The 24,971-nt window shown below is 38.1% G+C and overlaps 1 protein-coding gene across 2 annotated transcripts in view; it reads right to left on the bottom strand.

The window, feature by feature from the left end:
• LOC117334191 (protein amalgam-like) overlaps positions 1 to 24,971 on the bottom strand; it is a 58,203-nt gene that overhangs the window by 9,294 nt on the left and 23,938 nt on the right. For both annotated transcript variants that reach the window (XM_033893675.1, XM_033893674.1), the window contains exons 2-4: positions 4,439 to 4,536; positions 1,276 to 1,480; positions 202 to 360 (exon numbers count right to left, since the gene is read on the bottom strand). In XM_033893675.1, coding sequence (XP_033749566.1) covers positions 202 to 360; positions 1,276 to 1,477 — 361 coding nt within the window. In that variant the 5' untranslated portion in view covers positions 1,478 to 1,480; positions 4,439 to 4,536. The remainder of the gene's footprint in view (positions 1 to 201; positions 361 to 1,275; positions 1,481 to 4,438; positions 4,537 to 24,971) is intronic.

Raw genomic sequence — 24,971 nt, 5'->3', positions numbered from 1 at the left:
AAAAATTACAGAAAGGAGAGAATGAAGAAGCAAAAGAAAGGCTATACAATTATCAATCATTCACACTGTAATAACGTTTGAATTCCTTAACAATTTTTATCTTCCTTTACTTTAGCATCAACTATTTCTGTCCTAATTTTATATATTCTTCTTTAGTCGTTCAATATATAGATTGTATATATTTTCCATTCGTCTACTTACGCTCCCGGGCTAGAGATTGGTGATCAGAACCGGAAACTCGGCGATACCACGTGATTTCCGGTTTTGGGTTACCCTTCACGTGGCATCTTAGTGTCACATCGTCAAATTCAGAAACAGCCATATTGTTGCTTGTCATTTGACTGTCTATTGAAGGCGAAACTGAATGAACAATAAAAATGTCCTCGTATTATCGCAGGCGACATTTCTTCTGATTTACATATCAAAGGGAACATGTAACCATTTCATTAAATTAACTTACATATACTTTGCATATTTTCCCATCAATGATTTGTGTTGTTCAATTTGAACGCAAAATGACGAAATTTTCCTTTGTTTTGACGACGCTATACATTGTACATACTGATACTTGTGACTGATCTGTACATACTGATACTTGTGACTGATCTGTACATACTGATACTTGTGACTGATCTATACATACTGATACTTGTGACCGATCTGGACATACTGATACTTGTGACTGATCTGTACATACTGATACTTGTGACCGATCTGTACATACTGATACCTGTGACTGATCTGTACATACTGATACTTGTGACCGATCTGGACATACTGATACTTGTGACTGATCTGTACATACTGATACTTGTGACTGATCTATAAGAGTGACCTCCCTTTGTTTCACTAGCGATCGCCTGACAGCTGTTGGGAGCCGAGAGTCATGGGGGTTCGGGTAAGTGTATAGTTTAAACTTGCCAAATGTCTCATATTGTACAATGTAAAGGCTTTCCGCACTAACGAAGTTCATATGTGTTAGGCCCTTCCATACATAGCTGGTGGATTCCGGTATAATGTATAGCTCTGGACGACGGACGGACAATTTCTGACAGATGGTCGTCGTCAGAGCAGTGTAGGCAGGATATGAATATTCGTTCTATGGTTTACTTAGTACTTACAGCCATGTTAGGGTAGGACTATGGAAGTACCAGGATTCGTTTATCAAAGATTGAATCCGACTATTTGGTTTCATTCCCCGAGAAGCACGTAAAGAAAGACAACTCTTATTTGAGATTGACATTAGTACAGATTTAGAGAGTGCTCTCCCCTTACCCAGAACTATTAGGCTGACTTGTTTTTCCAGGATAGGGAAGGAATGAACCACACATCTGTATACACCCTCATCCGCCGGTTTGACGTTATTGATGACGAGACCCCAATCTTTATCATAGGAACGGGCCAGACTGTATCGGGAGTCGGGCAAGATAATTCGATCATCCACCGTAATGGCTACATTATACTGGGACATCCACATCACCTGTGTACAGGTAAAAAATACAGGTTAATAACAAAAACAGTTCAGGTAAAAAGTATCAAGGTAAAGAACAAAAGTACAGTTAAAATACTACAGGTAAAACACTACAGGTAAAACACTCCACTACAGGTAAAACACTACACTAGAGGTAAAACATTACAGGTAATAAACTACACGACAGGTAAAATACTACACTAGAGGTAAAACACTACACGACAGGTAAAATACTACACTAGAGGTAAAATACTACAGGTAATACACTACACGACAGGTAAAATACTACACGACAGGTAAAACACTAGAGGTAAAACACTCCACTACAGGTAATACACTACACTAGAGGTAAAACATTACAGGTAAAACACTACAGGTAAAACACTACAGGTAAAACACTACAGGTAATACACTACAGGTTAAACATTACAGGTAAAACACTACACTACAGGTAAAATACTACACTAGAGGTAAAACATTACAGGTAATACACTACACTACAGGTAAAACACTACACTACAGGTAAAACATTACAGGTAAAACATTACAGGTAAAACACTACACTACAGGTAAAACTACGTAACACTACAGGTAAAACAACCTCTACAGGTAATACACTACACACAGGTAAACACTACGGTAAAATACTACAGGTAATACACTACAACTAAGGTAAAACTACTACATACAGGTAAAACACAGGTATACACACTACAGGTAAAACACTACCACTAACATCAGGTAAAAAACACTACACTACAGGTAAAACACTACACTACAGGTAAAACATTACACTACAGGTAAAACATACACTACGTAAACATTACAGGTAAAAACATACAGGTAAAACAACGTACACTACAGGTAAAACACTACTACACTACAGGTAAAACATACAGGTAAACACTACTAAACTACAGGTAAAACACTACAAAAACTACAGTAAAACACACATAAACTACAGGTAATACACTACACTACAGGTAAAACATTACAGGTAATACACTACACTACAGGTAAAACATTACAGGTAAAACACTACACTACAGGTAATACACTACACTACAGGTAAAACATTACAGGTAATACACTACACTACAGGTAAAACATTACAGGTAAAACACTACACTACAGGTAATACACTACACTAGAGGTAAAACATTACAGGTAAAACACTACACTACAGGTAAAATACTACAGGTAATACACTACACTAGAGGTAAAATACTACACTAGAGGTAAAACATTACAGGTAATACACTACACTAGAGGTAAAACATTACAGGTAAAACATTACAGGTAAAACTACACTACGTAAACATACAGGTAAAACCATACGGTAAACACTACACTAAGGTAAAAACACTACAAACTAGTAACATGGTAAAACATACACTAAGGTAAAACATTACACTACAGGTAAAACATTACAGGTAAACATACAGGTAAAACACTACACTACAGGTTAAACACTACACTACAGGTATATAACAACAGGTAAACACTACAGGTAAAACATTACACTACAGGTAAAACAATACAGGTAAAACATTACACTACAGGTAAAACAATACAGGTAAAACACTACACTACAGGTAAAACACTACACTACAGGTAAAACATTACAGGTAAAACACTACACGACAGGTAAAACACTACACTACAGGTAAAACACTACACTACAGGTAATACACTACACTAGAGGTAAAACATTACAGGTAAAACACTACACTATAGGTAAAACATTACAGGTAAAACACTACACTACAGGTAAAACACTACACTAGAGGTAAAACACTACACTACAGGTAAAACATTACAGGTAAAACACTACAGGTAAAACACTACACTACAGGTAAAACACTACACTACAGGTAAAACACTACACTACAGGTAAAACATTACACTACAGGTAAAACACTACAGGTAAAACACTACACTACAGGTAAACACTCCACTACAGGTAAAACACTACACTACAGGTAAAACATTACAGGTAAAACACTACACTAGAGGTAAAACACTACACTACAGGTAAAACACTACACTAGAGGTAAAACACTACACTACAGGTAAAACACTACACTACAGGTAAAACACTACACTACAGGTAAAACATTACAGGTAAAACACTACACTACAGGTAAAACACTACAGGTAAAACACTACACTACAGGTAAACACTACACTACAGGTAAAACACTACAGGTAAAACACTACACTACAGGTAAAATACTCCACTACAGGTAAAACACTACACTACAGGTAAAATACTACAGGTAATACACTACACGACAGGTAAAATACTACAGGTAAAACACTACACGACAGGTAAAATACTACAGGTAACATGCTTCAGATACATTTTTTGTAAACGTACTTATTATGTCGCACTTTTAGTGCAAAACCAAAGTAAAACAGTAAAGCGGAAATATGATATTAAAACAGCAACAACACAGAAATAATGAAGACAAACTATAATTAGTGCTAAATATGTCAATTAACAGTAGGACATACACGTGTAAATATGTCAGTTAACAGTAGGACATGCACGTGCAAATATGTCAGTTAACAGTAGGACATGCACGTGTAAATATGTCAGTTAGCAGTAGGACATGTACGTGTAAATATGTCAGTTACGAATTCGTAAACATTGATATAAAGGACAGCTACTAAATGGAGCTCTTATTTTTGTGTTGAATATAGGAATTATAATGATATATATGTATATATTGATATATATATAAGTAGTTTTCGTTTAAAATGACAGCTTTTAAGATTAAGGGAGATAATCGTATACAATTCTGATTACATAGATACATTCATGTTTATAACATTTGTCCGCCTTATGACAATCGGTGATTGATTTTTTTTTATAATGCATCATTCATTTCCAGATAGCAGTGACTGTATGGATGTTTACTGATAGTTGTTGCCTTGATGTAGCTAGCTGTTTGGTGTACCTACCCTATGGGTGCCGAGATCCTGGATACTACACGGAAGCGTGACGGAGAAACCTCGCTTGGCTGTGATGTTGAGAGGCGTGGTTTCAAGAACGGGTCGAGCTGGAATGTACGAAAAAGACGCTATATACATCAAATAAATCTACCAGTAACATTATTGCTAGCAAACATTAGGTAGGAAGAGTGCTAGATGTGTTGTTTTTTCAGTCAGTTTTTCAGTTTGTATCTTTTTACTTTAACGGAAGTAAGAAACTCTTTCCTTTCAATAATTATAAATTCCATTTCTAATAAGCACTGTTGGTTTTCCGTCACTTATGAACTGTATACTTCACTGTCTGTTATTTCTTTCTGTAGTGATGCGTAATGAGTGTAGAATGGTGCCCATTATTATCCTGATATTACTATGACCCCAATGATATGATACATGTACGCAATAATCACAGAATTAGAGTCTTCGTGACGTTGAAAGCTTGGTTTATCTTGTTTGGTGACACTTGATTGTCATTTCTATAAGAGGAATGGTTACATATCAATGTATGGTATAATGATACTAGTGTCAACAGTATTATCCTGATGTTGCTATGACCCAAATGCTTTGTAGTATTGGCCAATTCGGAACTCCTCGGGTAAAAAAACGAGGAGTTCCGGATGAGGATTGACCCCAATATTATCCTGATAGTACTATGACCCAAATGTTATGATAATAATGTAGAGGTACGTCTTAAAGAGGTAGGCTACAACTGTTTGCCATAAACTATAAGTGTTACCGTACAAATTCAGATTTGATTTATATTCAGTTGAAAACTTTGTTTTGTTCATGTGAAGTGCAAGTTTTGATTATAATATGTTGCAATATTATCTTTGAACCTTAAACAAAGTCTAAATTAAATGTCAAACTCAATACTTCTAAACATTCCAAATATTCAGAACTCATTTTCAGAGCGTCATTGAAGTCTAAAAATTGACAGAAAACATACAGGGAAGGAATTTTGTATGCTTCATAAGTAAGCTGGCAAATGATATCGATTTATGATCAGTAACTTATATTTGGGACTGCGTATGATAATATACATAAAATAAGCCAGTCATTTCATGTAACGAGGGCAGTTTGTCAGATTTGGCAACTTGAGAGCATATACAAACACGTCATGGGAATCTATCAGAGCCACAGCTATCTGGTCATGGCCCTCGCTCAGATAAAACCTTCACTCACATGCTGCTGTTTTTCTATAGAATATGTTATATAAGTTGTTTTTTAATGTTCTGTGATTTAGTAGACATAGATTATTACTTTAAATTTCCTTAACCTTATAATCAAGAAAGTTTCATTCGAAACACGGCCCAGTTTCACATATGAATTAATATATCTCAATTTCATTTTGAGGTTTTCATGATGTAACGTGTATACGTTTGACCTTCACAGTGACACACGTCATTGGTACTGTATAAAGGGACACAACTCTGGTTAACGTGACAGTGTAAATTTAGTGTTACAGTATTACAGTACTCTAGGACACTGTCACAGTCAGACAGAGCAGTATGGACAATCTAAGAGAGGACGATATAAGGATAATAAATTCAAAGGGAGGTAATTTAGATGGAAAAAATTAGCTGAGAATAAATTTCAAAGTGATCAATAGAAGAGGTATGAAAAAGGTCCATATGTAACTGCCGATTCTATTCTTTTACATACCGGTATCACAGATTGAGAAGCTGCCTACTGACGTAGCTGCCGTTCTATGTACCGAACATATTGAACCCCGACACTGTAGCGTACTTGTACAGTGTATGGTGTATTTATGGCAGCAGGAAACGCATACCTGACACGCATGTATACAAATACACATTGAGTAATCATACCCTCCGTAGAGTACTTGTTAAATCATGTCTATCAGCTCGGCACTTCCAATCATTGTTTATGACATGTCTCTCGGCCTGGTCACTTCCATTGTTGTTGATGACATGTCTATCGGCTCAGTCACTTCCATTGTTGTTTATGACATGTCTATCGGCCTGGTCACTTCCATTGTTGTTTATGACATGTCTATCGGCCTGGTCACTTCCATTATTGTTTATGACATGTCTATCGACTCAGTCACTTCCATTGTTGTTTATGACATGTCTATCGACTCAGTCACTTCCATTGTTGTTTATGACATGTCTATCGGCCTGGTCACTTCCATTGTTGTTTATGACATGTCTATCGACTCAGTCACTTCCATTGTTGTTTATGACATGTCTATCGACTCACTCACTTCCATTGTTGTTTATGACATGTCTATCGACTCAGTCACTTCCATTGTTGTTTATGACATGTCTATCGACTCAGTCACTTCCATTGTTGTTTATGACTTGTCTATCGGCCTGGTCACTTCCATTGTTGTTTATGACATGTCTATCGACTCACTCACTTCCATTGTTGTTGTTGACATGTCTATCGGCCTGGTCACTTCCATTGTTGTTTATGACATGTCTATCGGCCTGGTCACTTCCATTGTTGTTTATGACATGTCTATCGGCCTGGTCACTTCCATTGTTGTGTATGACATGTCTATCGACTCACTCACTTCCATTGTTGTTTATGGCATGTCTCTCGGCTCAGTCACTTCCATTGTTGTTTATGACATGTATATCGGTCTGGTCACTTCCATTGTTGTTTATGACATGTCTATCGACTCAGTCACTTCCATTGTTGTTGATGACTTGTCTATCGACTCACTCACTTCCATTGTTGTTTATGGCATGTATATCGGTCTGGTCACTTCCATTGTTGTTTATGACATGTCTCTCGGCCTGGTCACTTCCATTGTTGTTTATGACATGTCTCTCGACTCAGTCACTTCCATTGTTGTTTATGACATGTATATCGGTCTGGTCACTTCCATTGTTGTGTATGACATGTCTCTCGGCCTGGTCACTTCCATTGTTGTTTATGACATGTCTCTCGGCCTGGTCACTTCCATTGTTGTTTATGACTTGTCTCTCGGTCTGGTCACTTCCATTGTTGTTTATGACATGTCTATCGACTTAGTCACTTCCATTGTTGTGTATGACATGTCTATCGACTCAGTCACTTCCATTGTTGTTTATGACATGTCTATCGACTCAGTCACTTCCATTGTTGTGTATGACATGTCTATCGACTCAGTCACTTCCATTGTTGTTGTTGACATGTCTATCGACTCAGTCACTTCCATTGTTGTTTATGACATGTCTATCGACTCAGTCACTTCCATTGTTGTTTATGACATGTCTCTCGGCTCAGTCACTTCCATTGTTGTTTATGACATGTCTATCGACTCAGTCACTTCCATTGTTGTTTATGACATGTCTATCGACTCAGTCACTTCCATTGTTGTTTATGACATGTCTCTCGGCTCAGTCACTTCCATTGTTGTTTATGACATGTATATCGGCCTGGTCACTTCCATTGTTGTTTATGACATGTCTCTCGGTCTGGTCACTTCCATTGTTGTTTATGACATGTCTCTCGGCCTGGTCACTTCCATTGTTGTTTATGACATGTCTCTCGGCTCAGTCACTTCCATTGTTGTTTATGACATGTCTATCGGCCTGGTCACTTCCATTGTTGTTTATGACATGTCTATCGGCCTGGTCACTTCCATTGTTGTTTATGACATGTCTCTCGGCTCAGTCACTTCCATTGTTGTTTATGACATGTCTATCGACTCAGTCACTTCCATTGTTGTTTATGACATGTCTATCGACTCAGTCACTTCCATTGTTGTTTATGACATGTCTCTCGGCTCAGTCACTTCCATTGTTGTTTATGACATGTCTCTCGGCTCAGTCACTTCCATTGTTGTGTATGACATGTCTCTCGGCTCAGTCACTTCCATTGTTGTTTATGACATGTCTATCGGCCTTGTCACTTCCATTGTTGTTTATGACATGTCTCTCGGCTCAGTCACTTCCATTGTTGTGTATGACATGTCTCTCGGCTCAGTCACTTCCATTTTTGATGACATGTCTCTCGGCTCAGTCACTTCCATTGTTGTGTATGACATGTCTCTCGGCTCAGTCACTTCCATTGTTGTTTATGACATGTATATCAGCTCAGTCACTTCCATTGTTGTATATGACATGTTTGTTAGCTCGGCATGGTTTTTGTGACTAGCAAACGGAAAGTACAGAACCAGCGGGACATGGGTAGTATTTGCACAAAATATGACTAGGCTGTAATATTGTGATAATTAAGGTGTTATTGGGCGGCTATGGAAACAGAAAAAAACAATCGATAAATATCATTTAATTCGTGATAGGTCCAACTGATTCCCATGTCCAGGCTAAATGTTGTCCTCTGGTAGTTTTCATGCGGACCTATACTAAAGTGGTTTCCACTAGTACATGACTATGTACCTCCAGGTAACATAAGATGTACAGTTTGCTCTGAATGTAACAAACAGGGACATTCTTGGATAGACGAGTTTTAACTAAAACCTGTGAGAAACATCTTACACTATAATCCACGTGCCATACTTACTTGTAGTATATATGGCCGGGCCATGTGGTACACGTCAGAGCGCGTGTCTGACCTTCAAGGGAGGTAATCGATATTTAATTGATGATGTCCCGCAAGTATTACTTGGTGGATACACTGTATAGCTTGTCTAGTTATACCTTAATCAATTGACCAAACATTGGTTGGAGGTGTCAGAATATGTGGATGGTACATGTACATGTAGTTATAATATCTAACATGGAATCAGTATCTGTAATACCGTCAATCATACTTATCATGTTTTATAAACCGACACAGATTCATTACTTACATAAAAGTAATTTTGACGCTTGATAGTTCGCTTCAAATAATAGGCTGAATACTTTTGAATCAATCGCCCAAATGACCAAGACTTTTTGGAAGCCTTGTTGTCATCGTAATTGCCTAATTATGAAAAAGACAGCAATGATGTCCTTGATTGTTAAAAATAAATAACAGTTATATACGAGTATGATTCGTGGTTTATCCTCTGATAAATTGATGGTGGGTTATCATAGATAAACACAGAATCGACATCCTAGCTGTAGTAGTATTGAATGTCACGGTAACTGTCTGTAAGTCACTAAACATCGTTAATATTAAACAACTGTATCTATGTCATCCAAGTAGCGATATGGACCCGGGGTAATTAGTGTCAATTACACTCAATTAGCGAGTACTCATTGGCAAACATGTGTCACACAAATTCCATGTACTATATACCACCAGTACATAGCTACCTGTAGGTTCCTTGTACGAATGTTTGTATATTTACATCATAGATACCTGTAGGTTCCTTGTATGAATGTTTGTATATCTACATCATAGATACCAGTAGGTTCCTTGTACGATTGTTTGTACACTGTATATTTACATCATAGATACCAGTAGGTTCCTTGTATGAATGGGTTTGTCTCTGGAACAGGGACATGTTAATTTATTAAGAGTCTGGGTTTATTTCTACCTGTGTGTACAGAATTAAGTTTTACGTTGGTTTTTTTGGGCCCGGAATCTACACTTTAGACTGACAACACTGAGTGGTGCTACTATTACCGAATCTGGCCCTCTAAAACACCTAAAATATACACTAGAATATCCAAATACCATAAGACAAATTATCAGGTCCCTGTGGATAGTAATACGATGTACATGTTACATATACTAAGTATATGAAGCTTCGTAGAGGGTGTCTTTGGACCGCGTAGCGATATATCATCGAATATAGATCCAAATTAGCCTAAACTGGTCCTGTGGTCACAGGGTTGAAGACACACGCCACTGTTTAAGACGTACCCTGGTATATGTATCGTCGAGATTATGGTGTGCTAACATAGCCTAGATGAACAGGAGGAAAGTTCAGCCCATAATTTTATATTCCATAATTTAATAAACTCGTAAGAAACACCAACATCTACAGGAACTTCTAAGGTATAGGGTAATTTAGCTATTACAGTATAGGTACTTTTTTTACCAGAACTCGACACCTATGATATATCAGAGACATATATATACTGAAACGAAAAAGAAACGCAACTTCAAATTGTAGGTTTAATAAAATAATACTTGTGAGCATTATGTTTAAATTTCATATGTAATAGTTAATATTGAATATTGATGTAACATCCTTTAAATGTTTAGAGATTTTTAAGAACAGGTCACTTTGCTAGAAGGTCATGATTGGTAGTACCCTACGTGAATCCAAGTTGAAATGGCAGCAGTTTTGAAACCGTGCCCTAATATCGTGTGTGTCCTCCTCGAACAGTTATCACATCTCTAATTCTTTGTTGCATTGAGTTCATCAGGGCATTGACTTTCCGTATTGGAATGTTATTCCATTCTTGGACGAGTGCATTTGCTAACTGAGGGAGGGTATTTGGGGGGTTACGGCGATTTCGAATTCTTCTGTCTAATTCATCCCACAAATGCTCGATTGGGGACAGGTCGGGGCTATATGGAGGCCAATCTATAGGAACAATGTTCTGTGTCGCAAGAAAGTCTCTACAGACTCTTGCAACGTGTGGTCTCGCGTTATCTTGCTGAAAGGTTAGATGATGCTGCCTAACCAACGGCACAACATGGGGCCTAAGGATCTCATCCCGATAGCGTACGGCCGTTAAATTCCCATTGACTATCACCAAAGGCGTCTTCAAACCATGGGAGATTCCCGCCCAAACCATAACTGATCCACCCCCAAATCGGTCGTGTTCCAAAACACAGGCGTCAGCAAAACGTTCGCCTCGACGCCGGTACACACGTTGACGGCCATCTGCTCGAAATAACGTGAATCGAGATTCATCGGTGAAGAGCATAGACCTCCAACGTCTCATAGGAAAACGTCTGGGCATATGTGCCGTTGCCCATTGCATACGACGTGCTCGACGTTGCGGTGTTAGTGGTAAACCAACGTACTGTCGCCTTGCACGCAAATTAGCCTCACGCAGTCTGTTGATCACTGTTTGGGGATGAATTCGACGGTTATGATTACCAATCGTATTCCTTGCCGTTTCAGCGGCCGTTAATCTCCTGTTACGCAGGTGTGCCAACCTAAGAACCCGGTCTTGACGTCGCGACGTTACGCGTGGACGTCCTGATCTCGGCTGGTCATCGACTCTTCCTGTTGCGTTAAGACGTGAAACTAATCGACTAATAGTCGATTTGTGAACTCTGAATTGTCGAGCGACGTGAAGTTGCGTGTTCCCTGCCAGAAGCATCGCTATAGCACGTCCTCTATCAACCTTTGATAACCGTGGCATAATTGTAAAAGGAATTATTGTTTGCAAAAGTATTGGCGATGATGTGGCTCAATGTTAGTGATGAATTGATACTGGTTTGAATGAAAAAAGAACGCATATGTTTGTACAGGCACGGTTTTTGATGTTTTTACCGCGCCGGAAGTGCATAGGTCTCTAGTCACACTTGGGTGATTTTGAAGATTGGTATGGGTGTTAGGCAGGGTGCATATTTATTTCCGCGATTTTTATACAGATATGTATATTTAATACAAAATTAATCACAATTTTCCATGTTGCGTTTCTTTTTCGTTTCAGTATATATATATATATATATATAGTATATAAGAAATTGAAATCTGTCCTTGCGAAGGTGAATGTATAAAAAATAACAAAAAACAGACTTTGCCGCAAGGCGTTTCTGCCCTCTCAGGCTTCTTCAGGCGGACTGAACTTTATATATATATACAATGTAGTAGAAATACACGATGTAATGAAATCAACACGGCATTTTCGCTAACGTTTTCATTATTTCTACTATTTACACAATGCACAACGTCCTTTAAAGTTTTCATATATATATAGGATTTCTGGAGAATTGCTGCTTAATTTTGAGACGTAAACAAAGCGTCAAAACTTAATACAACCTATAAAATGCCGAAAAGTCTTTGACTTTTTTATATATATATATCTTTATGTGATCATCGCGTGAAGCTAAGTATACTTGGGGAACTGCCAGGCCACACTAGCACAATAAAAGTCCCCACGGTGAACCCCTGGGTCATTAGCAAGGGAACGAGGCGGTCATTAGGGAACCCCGCCGGTCAGTTGGTACTGACCCGTGTCCTGGTATGGCCCTCCGAAACTCAAAATGCGTAAATCATCGACACTCGGACTTCTGTAAGTAAGTCTAACATACGTTAAGTAGGTTTTGATAAGGATTTTGACAAGGGGCGCCTTCACAGTACACATTTACTGTAGACAGATTTTGCCAGAGAGGAATGTTTTATTCTGTATACAGTTTCCAAACATACATGTATGCAGTGTATACGTTTGTGCATAGAGTGCACACGTGTAGCAAGTACATGTATCTTCTTTAAATCACAGACTTAGAAAATACATGTATATCTAAGTCCGTGCTTAGATCAAGTCAGTATACCTAATGCGTGACTATCAGAAGTCGAGATTTACAATAAGAATAAAAAAAATGAAAAATGATAAAAACGAAAACGGGGAAAGCCAATGACAGAATGCAACATATCCATAAACATTCTTGTCCCTAAACCTTTTTTTGTTAGAATTTCACAGTTTGACCGAATTATTTTCAGTTTTGCGCCAATCAGAATCACAAAATACCCCGGGCGCGATAACGAGATTCCAATGTACCGTGTATACTTAAAAGTAACATCGTGTGTACTATCAATCTGTACCCTGTGTTTGTACCCCTGACTGCTCCGTGACTAGGCAGACATATTTCTTAACTTTATTTTCAAAACAATTATAAGATTAAACTTCCAGCAGGCGTGAGAAAGCATTACAGGCATAGCATAGCTATATGGTATGATATTACGACCGCTACTCGCCACCAACCGAGCACCCTTGGGAAAATCGGAAAATTTAAAGCGTCTCGCTGTCGCAGATGTCAACTGTGCACGATGGAATTCTAATATGCAAAACGTTGTAACGAACACCAGATGTTCCGGAATCAATGGCAGTCTTTTCTTAGATCAGTTGAAACTGGTGCACGGTATGCTTTGAGTCGAAAGATAATGCTCCTTTAAAACGTCTGGAATGTTGAACGGTATATATTTGACATGTATGAGTAATAATAACTATCAAACAATCCTAAAGACATGTTAGAGGACAATTTGTTGCTGAATTCCATCTCGTTAGCAAGACTTTAGACATGCCACTTACAATTTTCATAGCTTTTCAAGCCACCGTGTCTGGGTTTTAGCTTTTCTTCCCTTTAAAAGATGTCCATAGTCGTTTCGAACACATCTGTTTTCTTCATATACGTGCAAAACACATGCACGTTTATATTGATTTTTTACGTGGACACTGTTACCTAGGTATACTGCCACTATTTGTCCAGTAAAACCTTGTTATACTGCCACCATTTGTACAGTAAAACCTTGTCAGACTGCCACCGTTTGTCCAGTAAAACCTTGTTAGACTGCCATCATTTGTCCAGTAAAACCTTGTTAGACTGCCACCATTTGACAGTAAAACATTGTTATACTGCCACTATTTGCCCAGTAAAATCTTGTTAAATATTGTCAACCATTTGTCCAGTAAAACCTTATTAGACTGCCACCATTTGACAGTAAAACATTGTTATACTGCCACTATTTGCCCAGTAAAATCTTGTTAAATATTGCCACCATTTGTACAGTTAAACCTTGTTATATTGCCATCATCTATCCAGTAAAATCTTGTTATATTGTCACTATTAAAACATTATTCAGCCACCATTTGCAGAGTTAAACGAACTCACAACCATTTGGATGACCTTTTTCCCCGATGGGGAACACATACACCGTTAAGTAACAATAAACGAAAAAGATGTCATCTTCATACATTTTCTCTAATGAAATTATACATGTACATTGTACTATATCGATGCTTTACTTTCTATAAACAATGGACGTTATTTGAGGGTTTTGCGTAATCATATGGATGGCATTTTATCGAGGAAACAATGTAATAACCAATGTCTGGCGTATATAAACGAGGGACGTTATATAGAGGTTTCAACTTATAAGTGCCGGTATTCGGCGTTACAGTATCATTTGGTTTTCTTTGTCTTAAGAAATGAAAACCATCCTTTAGTGATTGAGGACATCCCCCAAACGTCTGTGTGATGTTGAAAAATAATAACTTCTTTTTGGCGGGAGAGTGCAACCTACAAGGTCAGGTTAGTGTCAATCTATCAAGCACAGTTGTCGGTTTTGAGATCACAGAAGCTCATTTGCAACAAGTTGCGTTAGTTTGTGTACTAATTGAATAATTGACGACTTGAGATGTAAGGAGTAATTAACCTCTTAAACTATCATCTAATATTTTACCTTTGGAACATCTAAATACCATTGTCTCGCCAAATTTCACCCACTTTTTTCCCCATTTTCTCATCAGATCATAACTGCATTGTACATACGAATCACTATCTAGCCACCTTCCGATGGATACATACATTTAATTATATGATTAAGTAAACGGGCGTCTATAATGTTCATGTTTCTTATGCCGAACCTTTTGCTGAAAATTGGCAACAAAATATGTTTAAACTAAAACTAACAGTCATATTGGTTACTATACTAAGCTATTTTGTGGCGAAGTCGGAAAAAATAGAAATGAATACAGTAAAGCTAGTGTAAAGATAAAATTTCACAAATTCCAATGGTGGAGACATTTGGTGAACCATACACACGTGACGTCCTACGTGAGAAATATGATCGTCAATATCTACGTAATGTAAACAAATAACAACTCGGACACAGGGACGTTTGTCCTAGTCACTGTACGTACTTTTTAACCCGAAAACTCGTATATCCAAACATTTTCCGGATTCAAAAAAAGACAGGCAAAAGGGGGAAAAAACTTGTTAAGAATAGTTTAACACTGGTCGTGTATACATGTAGTTGAAAATTAACAGGTCTACTTTGGTCTCATACTCTAACCAGATCGGTTTTATTTCTTCAAAAAATCTGCACATTTGACAGGATATCAAAGTAGTGGTCGCGTAACATACGGGTAATTTGATACACTGTCCCCGTAACATACCGGTAATTTGATACACTGTCCCCGTAACATACCGGTAATTTGATACACTGTCCAAGTAACATACGGGTAATTTGATACACTGTCCCCGTAACATACCGGTAATTTGATACACTGTCCAAGTAACATACGGGTAATTTGATACACTGTCCAAGTAACATACCGGTAATTTGATACACTGTCCCCGTAACATATCGGTAATTTGATACACTGTCCCCGTAACATACGGGTAATTTGATACACTGTCCCCGTAACATACCGGTAATGTGATACACTGTCCCCGTAACATACGGGTAATTTGATACACTGTCCCCGTAACATACGGGTAATTTGATACACTGTCCCCGTAACATACCGGTAATGTGATACACTGCCCCCGTAACATACCGGTAATTTGATACACTGTCCCCGTGACATACCGGTAATTTGATACACTGTCCCCGTAACATACCGGTAATTTGATACACTGTCCCCGTAACATACCGGTAATTTGATACACTGTCCCCGTAACATACGGGTAATTTGATACACTAGCCCCGTAACATACCGGTAATTTGATACACTGTCCCCGTGACATACCGGTAATTTGATACACTGTCCCCGTGACATACCGGTAATTTGATACACTAGCCCCGTAACATACGGGTAATTTGATACACTAGCCCCGTAACATACGGGTAATTTGATACACTGTCCCCGGTAACATACGGGTAATTGATACACTAGCCCCGTGACATACCGGTAATTTGATACACTGTCCCCGTGACATACCGGTAATTTGATACACTAGCCCCGTAACATACCGGTAATTTGATACACTGTCCACGTAACATACCGGTAATTTGATACACTGTCCCCGTGACATACCGGTAATTTGATACACTGTCCCCGTAACATACCGGTAATTGATACACTGTCCCCGTGACCATTACCGGTAATTGATACCGTCCCCGTAACATACGGCAATTTGATACACTGTCCCCGTAAATCTATCCGGTAATTTGATACTATGGTCCCCGTCACTACCGTTATTTGATACACTAGCCCGTAACATACGGGTAATTTGATATACCGTTCCCCATAACATACCGGTATTTGCTACACTGTCCCCGTGAGACAAGACCGGGAAGTGATAACCACTGTCACCGCGTACCTATTACGGGATAATTTGATACACGTCCCCGGTGACATACCGGTAATTTGATACACTGTCCCCGTGACATACCGGTAATTTGATACACTGTCCCCGTAACATACCGGTAATTTGATACACTGTCCCCGTAACATACCGGTAATTTGATACACTGTCCCCGTAACATACCGGTAATTTGATACACTGTCCCCGTAACATACCGGTAATTTGATACACTGTCCCCGTAACATACCGGTAATTTGATACACTGTCCCCGTAACATACCGGTAATTTGATACACTGTCCCCGTAACATACCGGTAATTTGATACACTGTCCCCGTAACATACCGGTAATTTGATACACTGTCCCCGTAACATACCGGTAATTTGATACACTGTCCCCGTAACATACCGGTAATTTGATACACTAGCCCCGTAACATACCGGTAATTTGATACACTGTCCCCGTAACATACCGGTAATTTGATACACTGTCCCCGTAACATACCGGTAATTTGATACACTGTCCCCGTGACATACCGGTAATTTGATACACTGTCCCCGTGACATACCGGTAATTTGATACACTGTCCCCGTGACATACCGGTAATTTGATACACTAGCCCCGTAACATACGGCTAATTTGATACACTGTTCCCGTAACATACCGGTAATTTGATACACTGTCCCCGTGACATACCGGTAATTTGATACACTGTCCACGTAACATACCGGTAATTTGATACACTAGCCCCGTAACATACGGCTAATTTGATACACTGTCCCCGTGACATACCGGTAATTTGATACACTGTCCCCGTGACATACCGGTAATTTGATACACTGTCCACGTAACATACCGGTAATCTGATACACTGTCCCCGTGACATACCGGTAATTTGATACACTGTCCCCGTGACATACGGGTAATTCATGTAACGCGGAAGGAACATTTAAGTTTAAACAAAGTTATGAATCCATATTCACAAATAAAGGTTTTACAGTTAATTCTACAACATAAGAGGCTGAGTTTTAATGTTTTTTATGGGTGGTTAGTACACTTAATTGGATATCGTCATAACCATATACCTTATATCAAATTTGCCGCCGAGGAGACTATAGGCTGTGTTACGATAAATTGATGTATGTATATAACTTTTTTTTTCGTAAATTGGTCTACCGCATGGCGGCAAAGATGTATATATTTTCCGACATTTAGCAAAACCCGACAGTTTCAGACGGCTACACGCCCAGATATTTACGTTGGTGAAGTGGCAGTTATTTCTGTAAGTTTACGTATTGTTAATGTCACTAAAGCCGCCATGTGTGTGGCGAAACACAACACAATCTACACGAGAACTGCAGATCCTAACGTCAACCAGTCACAGGGCCCGTTAAATAAGACTAAATGTCAAATGAGCCAATCAGATAACCCGTTGCATCCGTTTATGTCAGTACTTACAATGTCAACATAGTTACGTGTGATTGGATTCACTGATTATGACCCGAATGTGTTACACCAAATCTATTACACCGAATTCGAATCTGTTACACCAATCTGTTACACCGAATTCGAATCTGTTACACCAATCTGTTACACCGAATTCGATTCTGTTACACCAAATCTGTTACACCGAATTCGATTCTGTTACACCAAATCTGTTACACCAAAATCATACACTCTCTTATTTTATTTATTTCACCCTGTTGTCGAGCAATGAAATCTTATATATCATTTGATTCATACGAATTAGGGACAGCAGTGACATCTGACCAATGAAAACGCTCCGATTTGTTGGTGAAAAAAGCATTTCTGATGTATTGATTGGTTATTGATTAAGCGTTTAAGCTCATTGCTATTTGTTATCTTTATAAGCTGGGCCATTTTCAAAATCATTTATGGTTATTGATATAATGGTATCCGAACAGTTTACATTGTGTGCTAGTGCCAATAGTTCCCCAGCTAACAAAAAAGGTTTCATGGATAATTGAACGAAACTTCGAAAACTCAAATGTCGAGAAAATATATAGAACATATTTAGAGCTGTTTTCCTTTGATATAATACAAAGTGAAAATAAATGTAATCTGAGGCCAAACAAGACACATCGGGGTTGACCTACATGTACTTTAAGTCAGCATCTATTATGACGATAAACCACGAACACGGTAACACTTTTTATTGCACATGTCGCGTCCTGAAAATCCTCCAATCAGAGGCACCGTTATTCCCGACTTACGTCAGTTATCAAGATTTTGATTGGTTGAGAAGAAACCAATGCTTCCGAACGTGACATTTATAATCACAATTGCTTAACACTGGCATGTCTGGACTTCGTGAAAAATATACACAATTGTTCCATTATTATTATTTTTTTAAGCCCTGTATATACACTGAGATGCTTTGGAACTCTTGTCAAAGATAGCAACTCGTTACCTTCAGTTTCCACTAACGATATATATGTATCATCGGGCGAACTACGTCATCCGACAGATGTCGAGGTGTTCCGGAGATCAAAGTTGGTCGAATATTTACGACTGTTATCGCCACCTCAGAAAACACTTCTGGTGTTACATACATCACACTCACAGAGACGCTTGTCTTATCATTCACACTACTTCAACAGGTAGATAGCGATACATCTAATAGTAAATAATGGGATTTACTACTGAATTCCTGGCACACGCCAAAGGAAACAAGACTCGGAGCCCTCTTGTCCACAGATTAGTTAGCCCAACATCTCTCGACTCAGATACACTTATTATTATAGATTTGAACGCCGCTGTATAAATATCACGGATCAAATTATATGCATTTTCAAAATTCGAAAATACTAAAGGTGTGTTTTATTTTTACAAATTACGTTGAAGTTATCTCCATTTTGAAAGTTATATGTTGCTACTTTATTGAATAAATAGCAATATAAAGTTTTGAATTTATCTGTGATCTAACACAATTTATTTGAAAGTATCCCTATCGCACACCTGTTAAAAATAATTCAGATCTTCGTCACACTCGACATTGTAGAGTATAAAAGTTTACACCGGGACAATCAATTATAAACAAAACGGTCGACAGCATGTAGATATAATACAATGCTTGATCTTAGTGATATATCGTGAATTACGATTGCACTTGATGTCAGGCTGTATTGGAGCTATTTTTATGTTGCTTGTATTTCATACTAATTGAACAAAATGAGCAGAGTTAGAGAGCATTTCGTTGTACTTAATAAGGTGAAGTACTAAAAAAAGATAGTAGAGGCTATGTTTGTGACCAATGGAAGTTATTGTAGAAATATTTTGGTAGCGTCGTCTTCGTGAAAAAGTAGCGAATGTAAACATTTCAAAGTAAGTTAATTGGTTTAATGAATACACCAGAACTCCAAACTTGAATAGAAAGTCATGATAAAAGTTGTAATAAAGATCACATTCGGTCATATTGTACAAGGAGAACACGATAAAATGTTGGTTAGTGGGTTGTAACATGGCCGTGGTATTACGGTATGCGGGTAACCACTAAAAGTCCCTTCAGAGAACGTGTCCTTATCTTAAGGGAATCTGTAAGCTATTAGTCATAGGTCGGGTGGTCCTGTATCACATACACGAATAAAACTCTACAATTAAAACAGAGATGAAATAGTCTATATCAGCTCAAAACAGCTGTTGGTTTTTTTCTCTCGATTTTAGAATCTGATATATTTACTTATTATTATTTCTGGAGTTTAGATATGCTATATACGCTATCGTATATTCCTTGCATGGAATTTTGAATCCACATCCGAGAGTTGACTATAAAAAATCTCGACCTTTTGGTTTTATGAGCTGTAATTTAAGATAAAAATTATCTTGAGAGTTCTTACTTTCTTCAATTAAGATCCGACACAACACCTGCCGACGAATCACCAGACAAAGAACTCGGAAAACCTTAGTAGAATAGCATGCGAAGCGCTGGAGTGTGGGTTCCGAACTACGGAGGAAATAGCATATCTGATGAACCGCTTTAACAAACATTGCATGTAACTGTAGAGCAAAAAATGGCAGAAATATATATTTCACATTTTTATAAATTACAAAACACGTAAAAAGCATTATGTTCCTTGTATGTGCTTGTGATTATTAGCAGAGTTCACTGAAACATGCCAAGACATTAGGTACAGATCGGTTCTTAAAATTATTATTTAAGCCCCAAAATAAAACGATGCATTTCTAAGATGAATGCTGTAAAATAAAATTAAAACTATCCTCAATGGTACCAGGTGCGTTGCCACATGTGAAACCTGCCATGAAGCTTACGACTCTTTTGAAGATAAACAGGACTTCCTACTGCTTTGGCTTCCGTGCATTCGCATGTAAACTAGGTTTGCGTAGAAAAAAACTTAACAGATTTGTGGCATGTATTTATTTAAAATTAAGCATCCACATTCAAAAGGGACCGAAAATAGGCCAAAGAAACGATTGAATTTGGATCTTCACCTCGGTTTGAAGATTGTAAATAGGCGGCCATAGTTAATGCTTTTCAATTTTGTCTTCAGATTTCATTACATATTAATTGAAGTAAATATACATATATATATGGAATCTCATGTTATTAAAAAATTTAGATAATTTCCCAGTTTCTCTATAGAAATAGTTCCCATTCGTCACACTTTTATCTCGGAAATAGATTTGTTATCTATGTTACATGGCGAGGTGAAGAAAACCGTTTGAATTATTTAAGGTATACATGTATATCGCTTGACTGAAAATTATGATAAAACATGAAAGGAATTTTCACAGAAAATTTAGGAAAGGAAAACATAGGAAAAGGAAGAAGTCAGTGCGCACTTATTGTCACAGTATGTACATAGGTTATCCTAAATTTTCCTCTCAAAATAACATGAACATTTAGTACATGCAAGTGTAATAGGTAATACATCTACCCGTATTTCTTGAATTTGTTTTGAATGAAATGCTGTTTTAAATCTTGTTCGATTTCATCGTGTGTTCCAGAAATTGCCTGGTTCGAGTGAATCTTCTTAAATGACCCACCCCTCTCCAATTCGAGGATGAGCAGGTCATTATTATGGTAGATTCATTGTACCTTCAATGAACCCATAGTCTACATCAGATATACACTTATCGACACTCCGCCGAATCCTCACCTTTTTGACCTGTTGTAGCCACCAATTTTATATAAACAATGGGCGTGTTTCAGGCTCGACGGCGGAAATATCGGCCGTCATGGGATCGTGTGTCCGAGTCTGACAAAGACAGCTGTTTGTCAGTATACAAGATACATTTTTGTAAGTATCAGTGACGAAAAGGGCCGGATTTCAGCACCCGGCGTTTGGTTCGTCAATTATAAAGTCAGATCCATTCACTCGTGATGACTAAAACACAGTAGTACAGTTGTCTCGCAGAATGAACAGACAAGTGTAGATTTTATGCATGCATTAAACAGTTCAAACAAGTAACTGTCAAAATATACTGAAACAAGGTTCACTCCTTGAGGTTTATCCCCAACAAATAATAATCTGCCTTTTTATGAGTATAATCTAACAGTTGTTTACATCACACCCAGAGGGCGTTTAAGGGCGGTTTAACCGTTAAACTTTAAAGTGTTATGTTTTTATCTAATGAGTCTGTTTTAGAGAATTACTGGTTAATAAATGATTTGACATGATTCTCCTTTCGTTCGCTGTCCGTTCGTTTATTTATCTTTTTCCATGGCAACTATTAAAACAGAAATGGTTCAATGTACTTGCTAAAATGCATTTTTGTGAAATGCCGAAAACAACAGCTACGTCTATAAGGAGTTTGTGTTCCGAATCGTCCTGATGGTACGGCACTAATATTAGAAAATCTCCGTTCTTAGTGGGTGTTGTTACTTCCATATACTCGCTCAGAACTCACGCTGTGACTGTCTGAAGAGCTTCGAGAATAAAGCTATAGTCTGGATTACCTGCCTTGTTACATTTCTCTTCGCTAGGCTGCGCTCATGGACACATCGCTGCTTACTTGATCCTGACCAAACCAGCTCCAATTGGTCAATTCGATTAATTAATATTTGGTTAAATTTCAAGCTCGGAAATCCCTCTTGTTTAAAGAGCAACGTGTGTGAGATCAAGCGTCGGCTTTGTTTAGGTTGGTAAGTTTCATACCTAGACAAAAGTATTTATGATAGTCATCCGAAAGGGAAGTAAGTTCGGTGTCAAAGGTCACTAAAAGGTCAAAACGTACATTCCTAATACCAACTTAATATCTCGATAACTTCCATTTTGATTACGTTATTAATGGCTTATTAACACGCCCATAGCTACATTAAACAAATATTAGTGTATAATCATATGATAATGTGGTGTACAGTAACTTGACATTCTGTTATATATCTCCAAATCTGACACATTTCCTCATACACATCACATACCAACTTGTGTTATCAGCAAAGCGTCAAATTCTGACGTAAATTGTGAGAAACGGCTCATTATATTGTGCAAACTACACAAACCCTAGAATTATATTATATATGTATCAGACATTTTACTCCGAGTAAACAGCATTACAAAACCTAATAGGACTTATTGTTGAAATTGCTCTGGAATTACTATACAATTTGCGATGCGAGTGGTATTGCATAAACCGGTTACGTCCAGTTACGTGTTAGATAATGTTACTTATTGGTGAGTCCGATATTTTAGTGAACACTATATGCATCATTAGGATAATGTAATGATTGTAGAGATAACGCCCAGATTATATATAGATGTCTCTGCCATGCAGAGGCGTGTTCATGATGGCGCTCGTTAGCGAAAGCGCTCGCGTGACAATAAACCGGCGATCCTGAACGTTAGAGCGCGATCGCGCGTGCATTCAAAATTACGGCCACCATTGTAAGTAAACAGTGTATATTACATGGTGAGGTGTTTGTGTACTTTTTCCAGTGGAAAAAAAATCATTTAAAATACATGATTGTCGTTATTTTTAACAGTAAATCCTTCTTACCGGAATAACAGCGGCCACTGATTTCGTCGGTCACAAAAAAAACAAAACAAAACAAAAACAAAACGCGTATGATATGCTCCCGTCATCGATTTTTAAAGTCAGTTTCTCCATGTTGTATACATTTGACGCCACCTTAGTTTTTACTGGCGAACAGCTCGATGGGTTTGTACGCGTGCGTTCGCGAACGCTTACGTATGCGCGTCTGTTAGACGCGAGAGCCCGTAAACACGCCTCAGGATTCTGAATTACCCACTGGATCAAATTCATAACTGGAATATTACCATCTATATATACATCTGTAAAGACTTATTACATAATCATGTCAGATTTCTGTCATAAAAAGGATAAGGCCTCGCAATACGTTTTTACTTTATTCCAAAATTTATGTTGATATTATATAAATAGAAACAGACAGATCATTGAAACAAATTAATTGAAAATTCGAACTGCGATGTTGCTAAATCTCGCGCCCAGTAGTTCTCGAAAACATCGCAGCAACAGTACAAATTATACAGAATTGTACACTACGGAGGAAGTACTTCTGTAAATATCGGACTGCGGCCAAGTCGCATACAACTCCATCTGGAGAATCACTTATATGGCTCCAAAGGAATAACATCACACACCGATATATATAAATATGCTGATGGCATTTACGCTTCCCCGACTAAGATCAATTGAAATGACATTTTTATTTCCTCGGAAGGGAGAATTAAACACAAATCTCAGAAGGGTGGGACTCTAGATGATACACGTTTTTATAGACAGTATATGACTTGTGGTATCAAGTGACCTTAGATGAAGGCCCTAGACCAAAGGGCGTGTCCCCGGGTACTGCAGCTGTCGGTACTGAATCACATGTACGTTATCATCCTATCCCTCATCCCCTTAATAAACACACCAGTAGACACACCGTACAACAACAGAATATCCGTTTTTCTTGGCCCCTCCTTGTATGCTGTCAACACGCACGTGAAATGAAGACATGCGACATATGGGGAAAAGTTTGCATGTGAAATTACATATAACAACGTACTTGTGTACTTGTAGTTACTGTACTGTGAGATTACTAAAGCTTACCTGAATATCTCACAAGGTATATAGAAAACACGGACTGATTAAAGTACAGGATGTACGGGTATAGCGTCCTGTGTCCCCGGATGTTAATATTGACAGAACGTGTGCTGTTACATAAGGAAAAATACACAGACATGTGGAATGTATTTGAATTGCAAAACATCATCCCTACACATAAATCAGCAAAATCAAGTTATCGAAGTACATATGGATATGATAGATGCGACACATTCGAATCGCATCCAGTACAAGTTCATCCTTGAGAAACCTAAGACCACTTCGACCTTTTGACCTTTGTCTCACTGTTTGGTACGGAAGTCATTAGTTCAGTCCAC

This window comes from Pecten maximus, chromosome 9 (genome assembly GCF_902652985.1).
Source record: "Pecten maximus chromosome 9, xPecMax1.1, whole genome shotgun sequence".
Taxonomy (NCBI): domain Eukaryota; kingdom Metazoa; phylum Mollusca; class Bivalvia; order Pectinida; family Pectinidae; genus Pecten; species Pecten maximus.
This window is presented reverse-complemented; position numbering and strand designations above follow the sequence as displayed.